We start from the raw sequence: 23,825 nt of genomic DNA, 5'->3' as shown, positions 1-23,825 counted from the left end.
ATATAACTCATTTAACTCAGTCACTGTTACACATGGGATGAGTCTAGCCCTTTGAAATGAAGCTTACTGAAAATTTCAAAATAAAAGCCCTTAAATTTTTACATCAGGTAATTGCTCGTTTTGGCTTTATGTGACTGGTTTATCCAAAGCACTGTTACACATTGGATTAGTGTGGGCATTTAATATGAAGCTTACTGCAAATTTCAAAATAAAAGCCTCAATATGCCCCTCTGGATAGTGCACCGCCGCATGATATCATTCTGCATTATCAGTTTCTCTCACGTTAGGGAACTGCCTTGCGCAGCAAGGCAGTTCATTAGCATTAGCCTTTTAGCTTAAATAAGCTATTACCTCTTTTTCTTACTTATTAGCCATGTTTAGTATACTTAATGGAGTAAGTAAATGACAGTAAACATTCTAATGATACCCCACATGCTACTGAAAGTATTTATGCTTACATTAGCATTTTGGCTAATTTGAGCTTATACACTTACTTTATCATACTGAATGTTGCACGTCCAGTTTACTTAACATTCTTGTGATTCTCCACATGCTATTGATTACATTGCAGCTTTCTTTAGCATTGATGCAAATTTTTAGCATCAGAACGCTGGGTCCAAACCGACGGGCACACTTTGGCAGGCCCCAGTTAAATTTCTTCAGGAATTTTCTAGTTATAATACTATTATACCAGCAGTTCTCCACAGGAGGCAATAACTCCACAGAAATCAGAAAATAATCAATACATGAATGGGATTGGTGTGAGCTTCAATAACATGGACATTCCCTGCTACTTGGGTTCCTTGTTCTCCATACTTCATTTATTCTTAAATCTTTTATATAATTCAGGAGTATTTTCCTGGTTTATGTATGACTGGTATCAATTTGAGAAGATTTATCCAGACTTGGGTTTAGGCTGCAATTAAAGTCCCTCCAGGGTTGACAAGGTTAAGAATAAATTTTCATAAAAGGATGGGTTATCATTGTTAGGTCCATAAATATTTATCAAATTTAGTTTTAATGTTGAAATTAAAACTCCCATACGGGTCTTTGATTGACCTTATAGTTTGAAACTGTATTGACTTTGGTATAATAATAATAATAACTCTTCCTGGTAAAGGAAGAGTGAAACACCTGATCCTGCCATCTCTTGGTTATCCGGTTGGTTATATTTCTGGCTCAATTAAATGAGATTCTTGTAGAAAAATTATTTTAGATTTCAAATATTTTAGTCGGTCTAATACTTGTTTCAATTTTTTTCCCTCCAGAGGGTCTTTTGTGGCTCTAGTGTCTCTTATATGACAGCAGGCTGACAGGAAGGGGGGGGGGAGGAGAGGGGGGAACAAGTGCAGCAAACGTCAGCCGGGTCCGGGAATCGAACCTGCGACCGCCGCGTCAAGGACTGAAGGCCTCCAAATGTGGGTGGCGCTGTCCCCTACGCCACCACAGCACGCCCAGACTAGTTTCAATTTAGTTAGCTTCCTTATTCCTTGATTTTCAAAATAGTTCCTGTGGTTGTCTTCTCCATATCAGATTATTCAATTTACTGTTAAAGTAAAATAAAGTAAGTAAAGATAGTGCTGAACATCCAGGTTTGTACATACATTCACACATTCAACTGTATAAGAAACAGAACTGGTCGTGAACAAAGCCCAACTGAACTTTTGCATTTCCTTGCCTCAAATGCCTCCCCTCCCCTTCAACCAAGTATATGGAGGACGTTGATCCACAACTAGTCAACGTGACTTCACCAAAACTCCAAAACTCGGTTCTGGAGCCGAAGTCAGAACCAGCCGACCTCGTGGCTTCAGAACCAGAAGGCCCAGTGGAGCGCCGGCGGTCCTGAGATCCAGCCCGGTTCTGTTAACATCCATTAAAGAGCGACAGTCCGTTTGTCTGCAGGCTCTCAGGAAAACACCATCAATATTTCACTTCCCTCCATCCGGGCTTTTTCCACCTCAGATTTTCACGCTCTGTTCGCTGCGCCGCCGCGCATCACAGTGAAACACGTCGCGCTGCGCCGGGCCGGGCCGGGCAGGTTGGCTTCCAGTTCTGGACTGGATGGAACTGAACCGGATCAGACTGGGTTGGTGTTTGTTGTATTAGATTGAATTGAACATTGAGATCTTCCAGCGTAGAACAAAGTCAGTTAGTGTCTGAAGGATCGCAGATCTACAAAATGTGAGTATGGAGGCCCAGAGAGGTCAGAACAGCATGTTGGTGGTGGACCACAGAATCTCCACCAACCGATGGACATTCGTCCAACATGTCCTCATATTTACAGGAGGCGCCTGAATGCATCTTCTGCAGGGGGCGCTGCAGGCAGGGGGCGCTGCCACTGCTACATGCTACCTGTCCTTATCACACTGAATGTTAGAGAAGCAGGAGGTCTGAGACTGCGGGCGGAAATATAACTCACAGCAGCTGCTCTGTGTGTGTAGGTGTGTGTGTGTCAGAGGCTGAATGCCAGAGTCATGTAGGAAATCTGTTTCAATCAGTCAGGGTGGCGTTGGCTGAAAAGGTCAGGCAGCGAGGCGGCGACTTTTCAACAGTCAGACTGGAGGAAGAGGAGGAAGAGGAAGGCGGGTCATCAGACCTCAAGTCGATTAGCAGCAGCACTCTGGAGGTCCGAGGCATTGCAGAACCTGAACACCTTTTGTTCCAGAGGAACCCAGTCCGGCTGATTCCAGTCCAGATCTTTGGTCGGATCCAGCTGATTACATCAGGCGTTAGCTCCGCCTCCTCAGCAAGCACTGGCGACAGTGGACAGGAACCGCTCTGCATAACCTCCATCAGAACCAAATAAACTGTTTCTAAAAACAGTTCGTCAGGCGGAACTGTAGATGGGTCCAGACCGAGTCTCCTGCCAACCCGTTTGGACCTGAAGACTCGGTTCCTTCAATATGGAGCCGGAACAGAACGCCATTTGGTTCCATTAGTTCCAACGCAACAAGTGGCATCAGAAATGCTGCTGGACAGGGACACGTGTCCAACAGAGACACGAGTCCAACAGAGACCCGAGTGTCCAACAGAGACACGAGTGTCCAACAGAGACACGAGTCCAACAGAGACCCGAGTGTCCAGAGAGACGTGTCCAACAGTCACTCAGAAACATTTCTTCTTGGAGGAATTGAAGGATTTCATGAGGCGGTTTTCTCTTCCCCCTAGGGATTATGGGTATAGGATCCACCTCAGCCCCTCCTTCTCTCCTTGAACCCCAACCCCAATTGTTGCCGTGGCGATGTTAGTATGTGTGTGAGCTCTACATGCAGCAGCGTTTTAGCTCTCTGTCCATCTTTCATCCCACAATCGAGAAGAAGCTCACAAGTGCTGTGATTGTGCTGCACTAACAGCCTCAGAGGGAGTGTGTGTGTGTGTGTGTATGTGGGTGTATGTGTGTGTATGTGTATGTGTGTGCGTGTGTGTGTATGTGGGTGTGTGTGTGTGTGGCCACAGCTCAATAACAGGACGCTTGTGAGCAGCCTTCATCGACCACACACAGATGAAAGGTAAGAGAGAACAGGAAAGGTATTGTTCAGCATTCACACCCACACACATCGACACACACACACACACACACACACAAGGAGGCAGTTTTTGTCAGGAGAAATTGCTCTGAGCTGCTTTCATCCATCATTCCTGCTGTGAGTGGATCTGTCTGTCATTCAGAAACACAGAAATACTGAACTCAGATTGGCTGCTGTTTGTGTGTGTGTGTCTAGGTGTGTGTCTGAGCGCGCTCAGTGCGCTCCTTTAATCTCCATCTCGAATGAAATCGAAAGTTCTGGAGGTCTGGGATTACCAGAAAGCAGCAGTTCCCTCCACATGGTTCTGGTCCGGTTAGAGGATGGTTGAACCCATTAGTAGAGTTGACCCATTGGACCGTCCAGACCAGGGGTCACAAAACCTCAGCAGAGGAACCACAGACAACTGGCTGAGCCCAGAGGTTGGGGCCATTATGGCAGTAAAGCCTGGCGGGGGTAAAGCCTGGCGGGGGTAAAACCTGGTGGGGGTAAAACCTGGCGGGGGTAAAACCCTGATGCGACTCTGTAGTCGCGGTGTCTCATCTTTGGCTGGTGTGTTTGTCAGATCCGATGCACGGCCCGCGGCGCCTCCTGGTGGCAGATGTTCAGTCCAAACAGGTGACGGTCCGATGGCAGCCGTTCGGATACAACGTGACGCGCTGCCACCGCTACAATTTGACGGTGCAGTACCGCTACCGGCCTGCAGGAGCCACCAGGTAAGCAGTGTGGGAGCCTCAATAATGGCAGTGGGCGGGGCGTGTTGGTGGGCGGGGCGTGTTGGTGGGAGGGGCCAGTTTGTGGGTCTCAGCTTCTGTCTTCTGCAGGGAGGTGAAGGAGCAGGTGGGGGAGGAGGTGGTGTCAGAAACAATGAGCCCACAGCCGCAGCACACTGTGCGTAACCTTCCGCCATTCACCAACGTCAGCCTGAAGCTGTTGCTAAGCAACCAGGAGGGACACAAGGAGAGCGAGGAGCTGCTGGTGCTGACCGACCAGGACGGTACGATGCTGCGTGGTTCTCTGTGGGTCTGAATGGGTCTCTGTGGGCCTGACCCAGTTCCGGTGACCCGCTGTGCTGTGTGGTTCCGCTTGCAGTGCCTGGTGCGGTCCCGGTGGACTCCATCCTGGGCCGCAGCTATGAGCAGCAGATCGGGCTGAGCTGGAGGGAGCCGCTGCACGCCTACGGCCTGATCCGCCACTATGAGGTCAGAACAACCGCATTACCCACAATGCCGTGGTGCCCACGCTCACGCCCTGTCTCTCCACAGATTACCTACAAAGCTCTGAGCTCCTTCGACACGGAGTTCGACCTGGCCAATCAGAGCGGCAAGGTGCTGAAGGCGGCCAATGAGACGAGCCACGTGTTCTCGGGGCTGTCGCCAGGCTCCACCTACTCCTTCACAATAAGAGCCTCTACCATCAAGGGCTTCGGGCCCCCAGTCATCACTCAGTTCACCACCAGGATCTCTGGTCAGTCGGCTTTGGTTTGTCGTTCTGGTGAAGTTGCCCCTGTGTCTAACTGCCCTGTGATTTGCCCCCAGCCCCCCTGATGCCACCCTATGACCAGGAGTCCCCTCTCAACCAGACCGACTCGTCCGTCACCGTCCTGCTGAAGCCCGCTCAGAGCCGCGGCGCCCCCGTCAGGTAGCCCTGGGCACGCTGCCCACCCTCACACCTGGCAGAACCTCCTACAGTTGTTTTGCCAGGTGTTACCACGGAAACGGTTGCCATGTGGACAGCTGTGGGACAACCAGTAATTGGTTCAAATAAGAAGCAGTGGGTGGGGCCAATCTGGAACTGGGTCGGGTTCTAATGGAACCGCCTTGTTCCTCTGAGCTGCTGGCGTGTTGGGGGAGGGGGTAACTCCACTGTGTGTGTGTGTGTGTGTGTGTGTTGCCGTGGTAATTGACTCGGTGCTTCGTGTCACCGTGTTTAAATTTAACTGAGCTTTGAGCTCCGACAGCGCAGCTTCACATCGCAGGACAAAAGGTGTTGCTGCGAGCGACCTGCAGCTGTAATCAGATTACTGTCACACACACACACTCTGCGAGCATGGAGGAATGTGATTGGAGACGGTTTGTCAAAGAAGAAAGGAGATAAAGAGAGACAAGAGTGGGAGGAAAGAAAGAGAAGGAAGTAGTGGAGGAGCTAGAGAATATATATATATATATATATATATATATGTGTGTGTGTGTGTGTAGAGTAAATTGAATACAACAGTGTTTTTTGAATAATTTTGCTGAATATTTAAACCTATTCTTTGAATACTTCACTATATATTTTAAGACAATCAAGATCTAGTCTTTCTTGACCGATTTAAAAACTTCCTCACTGCAGAGAAACAGCTAAATGTTCAGCTTGATCAACTCAGAATGGAAATAAAATGTAATTAACTTATCAATTGATGGACAACCAAAAGTAGCGCGACCTCTGCTACGAACTACAAACATGGTCGCCTCTCTCCCTTGTCCAGTTTTTCTGCCGTTTTTGTGGAGGGTTAGTAAATGATTCTGGGTGTTTTTCTGTGGCCTGAGCAGCGCAAGAGGAACATCCAGCAGACCTGTTTATATATATCATCACATGGTCTGTTATAAAGTTTACACATTTTCTTTTCATACTTTTGTTATTTTTCTTTTTTACATATTAGGGTGGCTTACAATGATGCCAAATACTTTATAGGAACAGCCTGATGCTGCTACATGTCAGTTAGTGGGGGGCCAATCAGATGTCTCTGGCTCCGCCTCTGGAGGGAAGTAGAGCTGGGATCAGTTTCCTCTCAACAATGAGTCGCTGCGCACGGAGGAGCGGCAGCTCTTCCTGGCCTCCATCCATTTCCTGTCCAGCAGGAAATGTGACAATGCTGCAGTCCTCCACCCTGAGAGGCTCTAACGTGGTGATGCATGAACACAGCCATTGTTCCCAGCATCCCTCGGGACACGGGCGCAGTGGGGCCGAGCGCGGTGCGTTCATGGGGAGTCAGTGTTGTGAGCGTGGCGCGTTCAGGGGAATATTGATAATAAATGGTATTCATTATGGTTTCTGCCGATGTATTTCATTAACATCACAATCATGTATGTTGATTCCTAGATTAATTGTCAAGAAAATAACTGACTGGACTGTTTTGTTTTTAGACTAGTTGTTTACTAACTAACTGACCAACCGTTTAGTTTCCTGACCAGCTGGGTAACAGCAAGTTATGTTTCTGAGGTTGTGCTGTGAGCTCACTAGTAGCTCTGCGTCAGAAGCTGAACGCTCTCATAAACCCGTGTGTCCCTGGCTGTCGGCAGTAAGTACCAGGTGGTGGTGGAGGAGGAGCGCCCCCGGAGGCTGAAGAGAGGAACTGCAGAGATCCTGCGCTGCTACCCGGTTCCCATCCATTTCCAGAACGCCTCCCTGCTGAACTCCCAGTACTACTTCAGCGCTGAGCTGCCCATGGCCGACCTGAGGAGCCCCACGCCCTTCTGCATTGGTTAGTTAACTAGGCTACCCTGCTAACAAGGCTAGGTGGTTAACTAGGCTAGTCTGCTAAATAGGCTAGTTGGCTAGGTAGGCTACTCTTCTATAGTTGTTGTTGAACCACAGGAGCTATTAACCAGTTACTAGGTTACCTGCATGTTTCTGTCTCGGCTTCTTTAAAGTAACCTGTAGCAACAGGTAGGAGGTCAGAGGTCGCTGCGGTGTAGTTCCTAGAGCTGGTTGTAGCCTTTACCAGGTGAACAGTGTGTGGGTCGGGTTGGTTAACCCGCTGCCTGTGTGTTGGACAGGAGACAACAGAACCTACGGCGGCTACTGGAACGCGCCGCTGCTGCCGCACAAGAGCTACGGCGTCTACTACCAGGCTGTGAGCTCGGCTAACGGGGTGAGTCCACCGCACTGGTCACACTGGTTACACTGGTTACATGCAGGTGTCCCTCCAATTTGACACTTGGAGGGATGCAGACGTCTCTGTGGTCTGCAGAAAGGGGTCAGAGGTCAGGATTTCCCATCATGCAGCGGCTTCACATTCACTTCCTGTTCCTGCTGCCAGAGCCAGGAACACAAAGCTCAGTGTGTGTGTGTGTGTGTGTGTGTGTGTGTCTCAGCTCACATATTGCTGCAATTAAAGGATAACTGCTCACTTTTACACACACAGATCGGAGTGTGTTAGTTTCATTATTGATGCTCAGAGCTTTAATTGGTGTGTGTGTTGAATAATGCAGGCGTAGTAGTCGCCACACACAGACACTGTGTGTGTGTGTGTGTGAGCATGAATATTCATGAGCTCTGGTGGTTAATTTGTCGCTTGTTTGTTAAAACCAGAAACATGCAAGATGTTCTCTCTCGCCTTTCACCAAGCCAGCCTCTGTGTGTGTGTGTGTGTGTGTGTGTGTGTGTGTGTGTGTGTGTGTGTGTGGGTGGGTGGGTGTGTGTGTGTGTGTGTGTGTGAGGATTGTTAAATGCCACCAGAGGCACTGATCCACAGCCATTTGCCTTCTGCCTTCTCTGTTTACGATGAGACTGTGAGTCTTTCTGTCCCTCTGTCTGTGTGTGTGTGTCTGTGTGTGTCAGTGTGTGTGTCAGTGTGTGTGTCAGTGTGTGTGTCTGTGTTCCTGCAGGATGCAGCCAGATGTGACAGCTCATTTGTCTGCAGTTGTGTTGACAGAAAACTAATTTGTTTCTCTCTCCACCAGGAGACAAAGATCGACTGTGTGAGAGTCGCCACCAAAGGTAAGATGGAGGCTCCTCTCAGCCGCACTGGTCCCAGATCAGCCGCACTGGTCCCAGATCAGCCGCACTGGTCCCAGATCAGCCGCACTGGTCCCAGATCAGCCGCACTGGTCCCAGATCATGTAGAAATAACAATATTTCTTCCAGATGTGTTTTTTGGCCCAGTTATTCCAGAAACTTTAGCTACATTGATTCCAGTTTGTTTTGCAATGATTGTTACAGAATATTTCAGGAATATTATTATTAGATTTCAAACAAAATGTTCTGTTAAAAGGTTTTTCCATTTTCCAAAACTGATTGTTCCCATTTATTCTACAAATAGTTTCCTGAGTCATTCCAGAGGGATTGTTGTCAACGAGGGTTTGGCAAACCATTAGACCAGGTTCCTATAGGGACGGACTGAGGGACGGACCAGAGCTGAAGGACTCTGGTTTGGTTATTAATAACTCCTGAGGGAAAGTATGAGTCAAACTAATAATTTAGATGAAAATGGCTGAGATATGTGATCACCAGGATGATGATGATGATGATGATGGTTACTAAGCAATTTACTCTTATTAATTATCTGTAAATGCTGCTTGATTAGGTTGAGAAATTAGAATAACACAAAAGGAATAAAGACAAACAATTTATTTACTCTAAATAATCAAATGTTTTGGAGAAAAGTTTGAATTAAGTACAAAGAACTTAATGCCAATCATTTTTGACATCAATAGAAAGTAACAATTTGAAGAAATTGATTCTTATTCTATTGATCAGTTATTGAAGTGATCGACAGTTTAATAATTTTGAATGAAGGATTGAATGTTTTCAGTCCAAGACACAAATATAAATTATTTATGAGCAGCAGCAGTTCACTGAGGCTACCGAAGCAGGAAAAGCTATATGTAGCCTTAGCCACAGTTAGCTTAGCTTTAAGAACAGAGCACATTAGAAAGTTTTAGAGCTACTTTATGCAACTTAGTGGCCAGAAAGTCAAAGACAAAATAAAAATAACCACCAAAGAAGCAAGCACTGCTTCCTGAACTACGTTTGACCAGTCTGAGCTCTGTGGTTAGCTTTAGCTTCACCATCCAGTGAACATTAGCATGACCCATACCTCATAACAAACCTCAGTCGCTCCCATCAGGCCTGCTGCAGCAGCCAACACAGTCTCCCGATGGGCCCCTTCCATTTCCTGATGGGCCCCTCTCCCGATCAACCCTCTCCCGATGGGCCCCTTTCCCTCTCCCAATGGGCCCCTTCCCTCTCCAGGTGGGCCCCCTTCCCTTTCTCGATGGGCCCCTTTCCCTCTCCCGATGGGCCCCTTTCCTGATGGGCCCCTTTCCTCTCCCGATCGATCCTCTCCCGATGGGCCCCTTTCCCTCTCCCGATAGGCCCCTTCCCTTTCCTGATGGGCCCCTTTCCCTCTCCCGATCGATCCTTTCCCTCTCCCGATGGGCCCCTTCCCACTACCGATGGGCCCCTTTCCCTCTCCCGATAGGCCCCTTCCCTTTCCCGATGGGCCCCTTCCCTCTCCCGATGGCCCCCTTCCCTCTCCCCATGGGCCCCTTTCCCTCTCCCAATGGGTCCCTCTCCCGATGGGTCCCTCCCCATTGGTCCCTCTCCCGATGGGTCCCTCCCCATTGGTCCCTCTCCCGATGGGTCCCTCCCCTTTCCCGATGGGCCCCTTTCCCTCTCCCAATGGGCCCCTTTCCCTCTCCCGATGGGCCCTTTCCTGATGGGTCCCTTCCCCAGTGTGAGCAGAGCTAACAGTTAGCCTCCTGACGTGAAGTAGAGCAGCTGCTCGCCTCCTGGATGCTAACGGTTCATCAGCAGGGAAGCAAACGCTCCGGTTGGTTTCAAAGCCCGGACTGGACTAGAAACAGGAACCTGTAACTTTCTGATCGGATCAGAGAGTAAACCCAGTGTAATGTGGTGCAGAGCTAGAGGAGGTCCGGATTACCAGGACATTACACCCAATAATCCAGGCTCCAGCTCCAGATTAACAGCAATCAGCTGCAACTGGATGGAATTTCCTGTGGGTCAGTGAGAGCCAATCAGGAGGCTCAATAGAATCAGGGGATCCTGGTCCGATCCCAGGTTCCTCCTGACGTCTTGAGCAGGTGAAGGCACCTGTTGGAGTCCAATCTCTGCTTCTGGCTGAATGATTACTAATGTCTGAGCACTGACTGGCTGATTAACGAGCTTCTCTTCCAGGTGTCTTTCCTGAACTAAACTACTTCCTGTTGACCTGAAAGGCTCCTGGTTCTCCTGAAGGAGGCTCAGCTTTGACCCAGAGGGTTTTGGTTTGGTGGTCCGGAGGTTGAACGGAGCCGTTTCTCTGGATGACCTCCTTCAGGACAGCCGGAGCCCCACGCTGATGTCTCCGCTTCAGCCCGTCTCTCTGTCTCTGTCCCCGTCTCTGCATGCCTTCCTGGACCAACAGCTGCCATAATCGCCACCCAGCTCACCACGCCGTACGTTGGCGTGGCCCCGGCGGCGGGCGACAAGCAGCTGACAGGTCAGAGGAACACACGGCTCCACGTTCTCCACACGTCTGGTTCCACTTAGTCTTGTGTTCTCCAAGTATCTCAGATCGGTGGGTCCGGTTTCCCCCCAGTGTCAGACGGCAGATGGAGGCCCCGGGCCCCATAAAGTCCCCAATCAGGTTCCAACAGGTTCCAACAGGTTCTATGAAGAGAGTCTGATGCTTTCTGACGCTCAACGTGACAGGAAACCCGAACGGCACATCTCAATCTGGACCCGGGGGTGTGTTAGTGTGCGTGTGTTAGTGTGTGTGTGATCAAACCAAGGATCTCGTCTGACCTCGGGAACTAAAAGAAATGCAGCTCATTGTTTCAGGAAGCCATGTGACGCTTCCACCAGAACCGACCCGGTTCTCCAGCGGTGGAACCTTACCACTAATTAACATGGTTGATCGTTACTAACCTACTGGTTAGTGCAGGGGGCCAAACTCCAGCCCTGGAGCCCGAGGCCCTGAAACCTTTAGATGAGCCTCTGCTGCTGCACCTGAACAGAATACTGAGGTTGTGGAGGTTCTGGAGAACCGACCCAAATGAAACGGTTTGATTCCAGGGTTTGGTACCTGAGGCTGATCTAAAACCTGCAGATGGAGTTTGAGTTAGTGGGTCCAGGATTAACATCAGCTCAAAGTGTTTACTGTCTAAAAGGCCTTAAGTTAAAGTTCTGTCAAAGTTGGTTAGTTATCTTATTTGCTTGGTTAATCAATTGATTAGTTATTAGGTTAGTCGATTGTTTAGTTGATGCTAATTAATGTTTCTATTTTTGTAAAAATGATCATCAGTGATCTCAGATGTGGAACTTGTTTTAATCTGTAAGGGAGACGGGTTACTGGGGCGGGTTACTGGGGCGGGTTACTGGGGCGTGCTCCGGTGGCGTAGAGGGTAGCGCGCCCCACGTTTGGAGGCCTTCAGTCCTTGACGCGGCCATCACGGGTTCGATTCCCAGACCCAACAACATTTGCCACATGTCTTCCCTCCTCTCCTTCCCCCTTTCCTGTCAGCCTACTGTGGTATAAGGAACACTAGAGCCACAAAATGGACCCCCTGGTGGGGAACAAAAAAAAAAAAAAAGGGAGACGGGTTACTGCTAGTAAAGGTCATGCTAAGTGTAGCTAACTATTGTTAGTAAGTGTTGATTAGTGTTTTAGGAAGTTAACCAGTTAGTCAGTTAAAGTTAACACATCAGGTGTTCACAGAAACTCGTCTTTCCAAATGTTAATGAGACGTTCCTCGCCACGCCCCCTGCAGGTCACACACTGCACTCCACCCTCTTTGGCCATTTTTGTAGTTTGACAGCCGTGATACGATTATCTACCAGCCAAGAAATGTTTTATTTCAAAGTTTATTAAAGATGTGAACAGAGGAAGACTGGTCCATCCAACCGTCTCTGTTGGAGTCTGACCCACAGCAGAACGAAGAACCTGCAGAACCGAGTATTCACACAAACACAACGCAGTGAGGAACAAAATCACTGCCATGAAAAAAATGATGACCTTGTTTAGCAGTTCCTCAGCAAATGTACCGTCATAACTAAGAAAGGGTTATAGATGATAGAGAAACATGAACAGACGGAAAAATGTAACCCAACGTAAATAGAAAGACATCTAGTCAGTGCCAGGAGAGAATAGATGTACATTTTTTTCACTCCAAGAAAGTGTAAAACTGCATTTTGCAGTCGGTCGATCATTTAGGAATGAACAAGTTGAAGGCAGTAAACGCTGGTCACTGTTTTCAGGAACGGCGACCAGGAAACCAGAACCAGAGCAGGAGAAACAGACGGACAACACGGTGAAGATCGCCGGGTCCATCGCTGGCGTCCTCCTCTTCATCATCATCTTCCTGGGAGTCATCCTCCTGATGAAGAAAAGGTCAGAATCCAACTCACAGACAGACAATCTTCAACACAGTTTCTAGGTTTGGACTCTTGTGTCGTCAGCGGCTCTGAATAATAACAAAGTACCAGTTTGATTCTGCTGTGGAGAAACAAGCAAGTCTTTAGATGTGTGTGTGTGGGTACAATGTGAGTCTGAACAGTTCCTCTGAACAGTTCCGAACTGTTCAGAGGAACTGTTACTCTTTAGCAACAACCCTCCTATGCTGACGAGCCACTGGTTTACCTTGAAATCCACAGCAGACAGAACCCCCCCCACTGGCAGAACCCCCCAATGACAGAACCCCCCCCAGTGGCAGAACCCCCCCAATGACAGAACCCCCCCCCACTGGCAGAACCCCCCCAATGACAGAACCCCCCCAATGACAGAACCCCCCCCCCTTCAGTGACAGTGAGGAAGAGGAGGTATAATGGAGCAGATTCCACTAATCACCATTAAACTGTATCTGGACTGACATTAGTCTCCGACATCAAACACACAGCCCCACTGGGACACACACACACACACACACACACACACGCACACACACACAGAAAAGCGTCAGTTTCTGGAGAACGTTGGAGATGAGAGAGAAATTTAGATGAAAGAACGTTTTATTCTTTTTTTCTTGGTCTCCTCAAGCTGAATGGCTGCAGGCTAGAAACACACACATCTGTGTGTGCGCGTGTGTGTGTGTGTGTGTGTGTGTGTGTGTGCGTGCGTGTGTGTGCGCGTGTGTGTGTGTGTGTGTGCGTGCGTGCGTGTGTGTGTGTGTGTGTGGGTACAATGTGAGTCTGGTCCGCCTGTCGGGTCTATCAGGCTCTGATCTGTGATCCTGATGCTACAGACACAGAAACGAGAGGCGCTTGTTCAGTCTCTAATGAGGTTTCTAATGTTGACAGGGTGCGTTTGATTTCCACTCTGTGACCAAACGGAGGTTAGAGTCGTTACAGCGGGAGGCTGCGTGCTGCAGGGCGAGGAGACTCTCCTGACATGAAAAACATCCGGCCCTCGTTAGCGGACTCTGTCGTGTCGATAGCGAGCTTTTGAAAACGGCCTTTCGTCTCTTTCACACAGCTGCAGATTTATCTGAGAGCGTCCGTTTCAATTGATCAACAACAAGCAAACAAGCATCACAGATAAGTGGAGAAAATGATGAAAGGAAGAGTCTGAGGCACGCTCTGCAGGCACAGATCTGATGTTTACTCTTGAAATCTGTCCATTTGGGATGTTTGGAGAAATGAAGTGTTCAGAAATACAAACCGCTTCATAAACCAGATGATTACATGTCAGAGATATTGCTAACATAGAAAACGCTAACAGAGATATTGCTAACATAGAAAACGCTAACAGAGATATTGCTAACATAGAAAATGCTAACAGAGATATTGCTAACATAGAAAACGCTAACAGAGATATTGCTAACATAGAAAATGCTAACAGAGATATTGCTAACATAGAAAACGCTAACAGAGATATTGCTAACATAGAAAATGCTAACAGAGATATTGCTAACATAGAAAACACTAACAGAGATATTGCTAACATAGAAAATGCTAACAGAGATATTGCTAACATAGAAAATGCTAACAGAGATATTGCTAACATAGAAAATGCTAACAGAGATATTGCTAACATAGAAAATGCTAACAGAGATATTGCTAACATAGAAAATGCTAACAGAGATATTGCTAACATAGAAAATGCTAACAGAGATATTGCTAACATAGAAAATGCTAACAGAGATATTGCTAACATAGAAAACGCTAACAGAGATATTGCTAACATAGAAAATGCTAACAGAGATATTGCTAACATAGAAAACACTAACAGAGATATTGCTAACATAGAAAATGCTAACAGAGATATTGCTAACATAGAAAATGCTAACAGAGATATTGCTAACATAGAAAATGCTAACAGAGATATTGCTAACATAGAAAATGCTAACAGAGATATTGCTAACATAGAAAATGCTAACAGAGATATTGCTAACATAGAAAATGCTAACAGAGATATTGCTAACATAGAAAATGCTAACAGAGATATTGCTAACATAGAAAATGCTAACAGAGATATTGCTAACATAGAAAACGCTAACAGAGATATTGCTAACATAGAAAATGTTAACAGAGATATTGCTAACATAGAAAATGCTAACAGAGATATTGCTAACATAGAAAATGCTAACAGAGATATTGCTAACATAGAAAATGCTAACAGAGATATTGCTAACATAGAAAACACTAACAGAGATATTGCTAACATAGAAAACGCTAACAGAGATATTGCTAACATAGAAAACGCTAACGGAGATATTGCTAACAGTTGGAGTAGTTTCTAACAGTCAAACAGAAGAATGGGAAATAATGAAGGATCGTTTTCATTCGACTGGAATCACTGCAGGAGCTGAGAGTTTCACAGGAAGTCCCGGTCCCGGATTGGGCCCCGTCTGGTCCTGCTCCCGGACTGGGCCCCGTCTGGTCCTGCTCCCGGACTGGGCCCCGTCTGGTCCTGCTCCCGGACTGGGCCCCGTCTGGTCCTGCTCCCGGACTGGGCCCGTGTTCCTCCACTCAAAGAATTGTAAACAGTTGGTAACTAAAACTTCAACATAGACGTTGAACTTTACTCAACTGAAAATTTACAAAACAGCTTTAGAGTTTATCTGGAAAATTAACTAAGGCGAAGCTAAGTATGCTAAATGTTTTCAAAGCTAGCTGTACCGCGAATGTAAATACGTAGCTCTGCTGTTTGCAGATTAGTGTGAGTGTAAGGAGGACGTGTCATGCTATGGGCTGATTTCTGCGTCTGTTATAGCGGCCATAACAGACGGCACACAGTCATCTTCCTGAGGAACAGGAGGGGCCCAGTCAGCATCTGGACTGACTGGGCCCCAACAGCAAATCAGGGAACATTTTGAAAACACAAAATATTTTTTGGACAAGGAATCTTCTGAATGGTTTTCTGTGATGTCCAGTGGAGGACGGGTTTCAGGTGTTGGGAGGACTGGGAGAACTGGTTGTGATGGAGGACAGAGCCGAGAGGATTAAATCAGCGTCAGGTTGATCCTTCAGCTGCTGGTTTTCTGTTCAGATCCAAGTTAGCTCTGCTTTCAGACTCTGTGTTTCCATCTCACTTTAACCCCGCCCCCACCACCAGCCAATCAGCATCGCCGCCCCCACCACCAGCCAATCAGCATCGCCGCCCCCACCACCAGCCAATCAGCATCGCCGCCCCCACCACCAGCCAATCAATCCTCTGATACTTGACCTCATCTGTTCTTCTGTTGCTTTTTCTTCGACATTAATCTTGTTTTTCCTTTTTCTGTTTTTCTTTTTCTTTCCCTCCATTTCATCCCTCTGCTTCGCCCCCACCATTCAGACGAAGAAATTATCACTCCTACACTTACTACCTGTAAGTAACCTGTTTGACCTTTGACCCTAACAACACCTGAGTGTCTCCTGCCTGAAACTGTTCCCTACCAGAGAGCTGATGTGTTTCATAGAAACTATAATTTTCATTAAAATATAAATTCATTAAACTGATAAAGAAATAAATCAGCAGCCAATAAAACAGCTGGATCAATAAAAAACCAATAAAAGCTGAAAAAGTGTTGATCAATAATCAAAGTCCATCTTTAAACTTGATCTTGGTGATGGATATTTGTTGAGAGCTGTGAAGTTTGGAGCAACAGGACTGAACTTACAGTGCAGCTGCTGGGGTCAGGGGTCGTTTCCATGGTGACTGAGAGGGTTCAGGCTGAGAATGCTGCTCCTGGGTTCTGATGAGAAATCTGGTTCTGAAACAAACTTTGGCTCCATCAGAGGACCAGCGTCCTGATGGATCAGAACCACCAGTCTTCCATTTGTCAGGAACCAGTTTGAATAGACCTCTTACTGCTGGTGTCATCTTCCTTTAACTGGACACTAACACCATGTTTCTCCTCACCGACACTTCTGCTGCCGTGATTCTCTTACTGTGTGTGTGTGTTTGTGTGTGTGCGTGCGTGTGTGTGTGTTTGTGTGTGTGCGTGCGTGTGTGTGTGTGTGCGTGTGTGTGTGCGTGTGTGTGTGTGGGTGTGTGTGAGAGAACAACGATCATTTGATCAGAAGGGTTTTTTACAAGTGGCTAATTCTATTAACCCTGCATCACTGCACACACACATACAATAACACACAGTAACACACACAGAAACACACACAGTAACACACACAGAAACACACACAGTAACACACACACAGAAACACACACAGTAACACACAGTGTCTCCTTCCTTGCTGCTAACAGTTTTGTGTTGCCTGTCATTAGATCAGCATAGATTAGCCTTGACATGTGGTGTGTGTGTGTGACATGCGGTGTGTGTGTGTTTCCATGTTGAGTGTTAAATCAATCTTCCCGACACCCTGCTGATGATGTCATGACACACACCTGAACACACACATTGATCTTCAGAACATTTCAAAGCTTTTCTGCTGCAGCTTCATGGAAACCAGAGTTCAGCTCATGGTCAGCCTCCATTCTCTGTGGGGGTCAGAGGTCAGGGGTTTGACTGGTCAGAGGGTTCGCCATGGACATGAACACACAGACGCCCCATGCAGCGGGTCGGCCTGTTGCTGCCATAAATCAGTCATTGTAAAACATTGGCTACATACTTTTTATTACAGCGCGGTATGTCAACTCTGCTATGGAGAGCAAAGACAGAGAAAATGAATCTAACAGTCAATTATTTTTGTTGGAAACTGGAGTCTTGGCCTTGTGGGGTGTGTTAGTGCTGTTTGTCCACTAGGAGGAGCCAGAAGTTGCTGCCTGGAGGGCATGTTGCCTGCACACTTGCATGTAATCGGCATCATCTACTTCAGCATAAGAGGAGTGGGCAGCCAGTTCTCCAGTGCTCGAGTGTTTGCCTGATTCCCTCGTGGCACCTTGGCAGTTACCCACAGAGTCCGTCAGTCCGGTGACCAAAACCACCTCCAGAAGATTCCTCTGGTTGTCCATCCATAAGTGGCGAATTCCTGCTCCTCCATCCTCCAGTCTGCCGATTACCTGTCCAACGTTCTACCACCATCTACCTGCGGTGACCTCCAAACTCCTCAAATCATCAGAACCCGGACCGGACACCTCTAACCCCCACAAGCAACCCGAGCTCCAGGGAACCAATCACGTCCTCGTCACTCTCACCTCCAGAACAAAGACCATCCAGATCCTGTGGTTCCACACACGTTCATTGTTCAGTTCCAAAATAATCTTTTATTTAACTGATTCTCATTCTCCTCGATGTGTTTCTGCTTGTGGGTCAAGCGAGTTGCTCCCAACATGACAATTTCAATTCAGTACATAAGCTGTCTTAATACACTAATACTTCAGACGGAGATATTTCTCTTAAAAATACACAAAAACTGAAAGGTTAAAGTGTGCAATAAAAAACACATTTTTTATTCATGTTATACTGGGAACACAGGTTCAGTCTGCTGGTCAAACTGGGAGAAGTCCAGTGAGTTCTGGGACGTCTTGGTACTCAGGCTAAAGCCCAGGATAAAAGAGAAATGATCCAGAAGTGTGATAGATATAACTGATTCCTGCACATTCAGAATAAAGCTATATTTTCATCATGTTTAACTCTTTATAGTCCAACACCGACATCGTGAAGCTGAGCTGTGAAACAGAAGAACAGCAGCTCTGATCTGACCTCTAAATCCTCTGGTTTTTAATGCACTTAAAAACTTAGCTTCGCTAACAATCAGCGGTTACTGTTGTGTATGATACACCAGGTCCAATGAACTCTAAAAGGCATTTTGACAGTTTTCTGACCAAATCCAGTCTGCATCTTTGTGCAGCAATGCTGACATTGACTGGATCAGAATCAATAAGTTTGGTTTAACAGAGCCAAGAATGACCTAAGTTTAGTTAGTCAGGTGGCGTCCTGCATCTTTACCAGATATCAAAATATCATCAAGATAGCAGATAATCCCATCCATGCCCTGAAGTACTTGATCCATTATTTTCTGGAACATTGCAGGAGCACTAACAACACCATAAGGCAGGGGTCCCCAAACTCGGTCCTGGAGGGCCGGCCTCCTGCATGTTTTAGTTCTCTCCTTGGTTTAACACACCTGAATCAGATGATGGCTCGTTAGACGGCCTAAGAAGAACATTGACTTGCTGAAAAGGTCGTTGGTGCCAAAAGGGAGAGAACTAAAACGTGCTGGATGCCGGCCCTCCAGGACCGAGTTTGGTGACCCCTGCCATAAGGCAACCTGTTGTATTGGTACAGCCCTTTGTGAGTGTTTATGGTCAGGTAACACCTAGAGCTGTCCTCTAACTGGACTTGCTGGTAAGCCTGGAATAAGTCTAGTTTGGTGAATTTCTGACCTCCTGCTCATTTTGCAAACAGATCTTGCGTTTTTGGAAGCGGCTACTGGTCCACGTTTAACCATGGATTTATGGTGACCTTGTAGTCTCCACATAATCTCACACTGTCATCCTTTTTAGGTATGCACACTATTGGAGCAGCCCAATGGGTGAAATAACTCCTTCTGCCTCCAATTTAGTCAGTTCCTTTTCCACAGCTTCTCTTAATGCATATGGAGCCTATCTTGGTAATGGAACTTCAGCTCGGCTTCTGGAGCAACATGTAGCTTGGTTTTAAAACCCTTCAACTTGCCTAACTCAGGGTTGAACACTGATGCATACTGAGCACATACATCTTCCACTGTTTCTGGAGCCACTCTATTCACCTGTGACCAGTCTAGCTTCAGCTGGCTAATCCAGTCTCTACCCATCAAAGCAGGGCCTCTTCCTTTTACTACTAACAGTTCTAGTTTTTTAGTGGTCTCTTTACATTTCACTTTTGCCACAAATTTACCCATCAGCTGTAATGACTCTTGGCTGTATGTTTTAAGTACACAATTTGCTGAACTAAGTTTGACTGATTTAAATCTGCGCTTATACAGATTTTCAGATATCACTGACACTGCGGCACCAGTGTCTAGTTCCATCTTCACTCTTGAACCATTTACACTGACATACACATAATAAGGCTTAACAATGTCACCATTACCTGTGTTCATTTCAAACAAACCAAAATCTGGACTGTCCGATGCCCGATCTGGAACAGTGTCAGAGTTTGGTGCGGCTTCCATTTTGCACTGAACCACAACATCACTGGCTGCTCTGTCTTCTCTGCTTGATGTGACAGAAATTGGTTGTCGTCAGAATTCCCTTTAAACTCGTGCTTGTTGCCTGGATCTGCATACTGAGGCGCACCTTCATGAGGGTATTGCGGACCGGGCCAGCTGCAGACATCCTGCTGTTGGAGAACGCCGACATCATGGCGCTGCTTGAGAGCGCTGGGTCGTCTCTTCACATCCAGATGCATGGTTTCCTTGGTCGTACTCGAACGGCCTCCTTCTTTGCGTGTGCGACAGGCTTTGCTATGTGTCCGTTCTTCTTACACTCATGGCACTCGCTTTCTTTAAACCTGCAGTCGTTTGGGTTGTGACTTTTTCCACCACAACGATAACAGGGCTGTATTTTGTTTTAGCTTTCTTGTCCACTACATGAGCCTTGAACGCTTTCTGTGCAAATTGCTGTGCACTGTCCTTACTTACCTCAAAGGAGAGCACCATTTCTACAGAAATCCTGGAACTGTTAGCAGCACCTCAACAGTGAATCCAAGGAACACTGCCTCCTGGTGGCCAGGAGGATGCAGCTGCTGGAGATCAGAGGTGTTTGCTTCATTCTGAACTGCCAGATGGTTTACGAGTGTCATGATCAAAACCGGATCAAAACCGCGCGCGCACACACACACACACACACACACGTAGACCTGAAGGACTTTCTGCTAGCTTGAGCAGAAACATGGAGGTACCATCAGCATAAAGCATTGCAGAACCAGAACCAGGTTGCAGCGCCAAGCTCAGGTTGGACATTGAGCCATTGTCTCCCGGGCTCAGCTCCGCCTCCACCACCAGCTGGCCAATCCACCTGCTGGTGTTTTGGGAGAGCAGCAAACGAAGAGCTGCTGTCGTTTAGGGTTTGTGTGTTTTGGGGTCTGAATCAGAGAAGAAGAGCAAGTGAGACATGAGGGGGTGGAGGGTAGCGCCTCGCCTGAGGGCTCTTTCAGCGTCCTCCATGTTGACCCGGTGCACACGCCACGCTGCGCCTTTAAAAGCCTGCTCTGCTATTTCTATATCTGCTCTCAGGTCCGGGTTAAACTCTGTGAGCAATCGGACAAATGGATTTTCTTTCCTCAGAATAGAAAGAGAGAAACAAGCAGAGAGGCAAACCGAGGACGAGATGAGGAAACACGTTTTCCTCTGCAGCACCCGAACATAGTTAGCAACCTCTACGGGTCCATCAGAACCAACAGGAGAATCCTCCTTGGGGAACCAGACTCCAATCAGATTCAGTCCAAATTTAGTTGTTGCTCTTCAGAACATTTCACAGAACCTGGAACCCGTCTGGGTTTGGTTCTGCTAAAGGGAATCCATGAACCCCGATTATTAATGACGGACACATGGAGCAGAACCGCAGGCTGGGTTCTACTCATCTCTTAAACAGAACATTCCACATTAACACACCCACAGAACCACCTTAAGATCCAAACGGCTGATTCAACTGGACCAAACCAGATCAGAATCACATTAGAACCATTAAGTTCTTCTATTCTGCTTGACTTTGTTCTGATTTTGATTGGATTTAGTCTGGATCCAACTGGTTCTAGTGGTTCTAATTGGGTTAGTAGAACCAATTAGTACCAGTAGGTCCATTTAGGACAAGTGGGTCGTAAATGGACCCTAAGGGGTCTACTGGTTCTAATGAAGCTGCCATTTGTTCTAGGTTGATTTTAGTGAATTTTTTCTCTTTATTTACTCATCAGCTGACATTTAATGAACATCAAGTCCAAACGGCTCCCTCTAGTGGAGGAGTCCATAGTTACTGGTTCTTCAGTGGTTCCCAGGGCTCAGCTGGTTTTGGCTGGTCTGATGGATCCTCAGGCAGTGTTCCATCTGGGTCCATCTGGGTCCATCTGGATCCATCTGGGTCCATCTGGATCCCAACAGAGACTCAGGTCAGCCCCATCACCTCTGTCTGCAGGAAATTGGCCAAGAAGAGGAAGGAAACACTGAGCTCCAGACAGGAAATGACTCTGATGGTGAACAGCTCCCAACACACAGCCATGGTGGACACACACACTCTGAATGGCCGCAGTGAGTCCACACACACACACACACACACGCACACACACACACACACACACACACACACACACACACACACACACACACACACACTTTGTCCAATAGGCATAAATCTGACTCAAAGCCAGACGGGGACATGAGACAGATCTGGAGTGTTTATCTCAACATCATTTGGGTGGAGTCATTTTATAGGTGGTGTCATGTGGGCGGAGTCATTCTATAGGTGGAGTCATGTGGGCGGAGTCATTCTATAGGTGGAGTCATGTGGGCGGAGTCATTCCATAGGTGGAGTCATGTGGGCGGAGTCATGGTGTTGATAAATTCTGCTCTGTCTCTGCAGACATGTCATCTCCGTCTTCTTTCACCCTGAAGACAAACACCATCAGCACCTCCGTTCCCAACTCCTACTACCCAGGTAATCCTCATAGCCAGACATTTGGTCAGTGAACGCATCATATCAACAGAACACATTGCATTGACGGTGAACGCATCACCCTGACAGACGGCAGCACAGAGTCGTCATTAGATCCAGGTTAATGAATCATTCGGTGTAAATGATGAACTTTCAGCTGAATTTACTGAAACTTCTGGGTGTTTCGGCCGCCAGCCAGACCCACGACGCTCAGTAGCGCTGTGGTCCACTGACTCGTCTCTTTGTCCTGTCTTTCTCTCTGTCTGTCTGCTGCTCATGTGTCCTGATGGCAGACCCATTCGTACCGACAGCCATCTTGGGTGAGACTTCTTGTTTCCTTGTTTTCTCTGCAGGAGGTTAAAGTTCAGGTTTAGTGTTAGACAGACCAGAAGAAGACAGGCAGACAGACAGACAGGAAGTGGACCGGCAGGTGAAGGGAGAGGACAGACAGAAAGAGAGACAGGGATTTTCTGGCTTCCATCCATTCCTGCTTGCTTCTTCAGCTGCTTTTGTTTTCTTTTTATTCGGTGTATTTTATTTTAGTGACCAGATATGCCATCTTTACTGTTTTATCTCCAACAGTTTTGCTTTTACTTTTGAACTTGAATTAAGTTCCTTCATGTTTTTCTTTGGTTGAATAGACTCGGTTTGTTTCCTTTTGTTTTATTTGCAATTTAGAACCCTTTTTCTGGCTCCTTGGTTTTCACCCTGTTTTCTTGTTTTGTGACTAAAACGATGGTGGGCTTCACTCCATCCCCACATCCACAACATTCCTGCGTGTCGTGTTGACGTCACGTCTGTTTGTGACCTTCAACCTTTGCATGGACACAACACGCTCTGGTGGACTTGGGGAGTGGGAATAACAGAAACTTTTTTACTTCCTCATCTTCAGCGTAAAATCTGAATGAACTGAGAATAATAAACTAATGGAGCGCTCACTAATCTGTGATATTTTCTAGCAAATGTCAACAGTTGGTTTGAGCAGTGACCAGTGTTTCTGTTTGACTTGTCTGATTTAAAGAACCTCTGGTTACCACAGGAGCCTGTCAGTAGCTGGACCTATAGGTTCAAAGCTTCAGTCCAGGACACAAAGCAATAGTTTGAACAGAAACCATGGCTTTAACTGTCCACCATGATCGCAGTGTGTTTAATCAGATGGAGCGCCCATCGGCCCCAGCCGATCATTCCAAACACCTTCAGGACATCCAGAGTCCCCCCAGCCTGTTGAGTCTTTAGTTGATCCACTTCATGAAGACGTTGCCGGCACCGCACCCCGATTTCCACCCAGGACCCCAAACTGAAGCTTTCAGCATGCAATCTTTCACTGTCTTTCATGCTCCAGTAAACTAGCTGAGGAACATCATGCAGGGTTGGTAGTTTCTGCTCCAGAAACCACCAAGTGCTCTGGATGATTCTAGTGCCCCATAAGGGTCTTAGTCCAGTGTGAAAGGGTCCTCCAGCATCCGGGAAGTCCTGTGTTCAGTTTCATCCAGTCAATAAGGCTCCTCTGATACATTCAAAGACATTTCCTAGTAGCAAGTAATGTCTACTTTTACTTGTTGAAAACAAGATATATTTCCCTTTGTGCC

At 47.1% G+C, this 23,825-nt stretch overlaps 1 protein-coding gene across 10 annotated transcripts in view; it reads left to right on the top strand.

Annotated features, from left to right (window-relative positions):
- LOC122824374 (receptor-type tyrosine-protein phosphatase mu-like) overlaps positions 1-23,825 on the top strand; it is an 85,509-nt gene that overhangs the window by 43,157 nt on the left and 18,527 nt on the right. For 5 of the 10 annotated variants that reach the window (XM_044104955.1, XM_044104954.1, XM_044104959.1 and 2 more), the window contains 13 exons: positions 4,090-4,240; positions 4,349-4,521; positions 4,617-4,726; positions 4,790-4,991; positions 5,063-5,165; positions 6,809-6,990; positions 7,286-7,380; positions 8,192-8,228; positions 10,657-10,731; positions 12,489-12,621; positions 21,721-21,833; positions 22,165-22,239; positions 22,530-22,556. In XM_044104955.1, coding sequence (XP_043960890.1) covers positions 4,090-4,240; positions 4,349-4,521; positions 4,617-4,726; positions 4,790-4,991; positions 5,063-5,165; positions 6,809-6,990; positions 7,286-7,380; positions 8,192-8,228; positions 10,657-10,731; positions 12,489-12,621; positions 21,721-21,833; positions 22,165-22,239; positions 22,530-22,556 — 1,476 coding nt within the window. The remainder of the gene's footprint in view (positions 1-4,089; positions 4,241-4,348; positions 4,522-4,616; positions 4,727-4,789; positions 4,992-5,062; positions 5,166-6,808; positions 6,991-7,285; positions 7,381-8,191; positions 8,229-10,656; positions 10,732-12,488; positions 12,622-21,720; positions 21,834-22,164; positions 22,240-22,529; positions 22,557-23,825) is intronic. The other 5 variants (XM_044104957.1, XM_044104963.1, XM_044104956.1 and 2 more) reach the window with 3 other exon arrangements.

The sequence above is a fragment of the Gambusia affinis genome, linkage group LG21, assembly GCF_019740435.1.
Source record: "Gambusia affinis linkage group LG21, SWU_Gaff_1.0, whole genome shotgun sequence".
In the NCBI taxonomy this organism is placed as follows: Eukaryota; Metazoa; Chordata; class Actinopteri; order Cyprinodontiformes; family Poeciliidae; genus Gambusia; species Gambusia affinis.
This window is presented reverse-complemented; position numbering and strand designations above follow the sequence as displayed.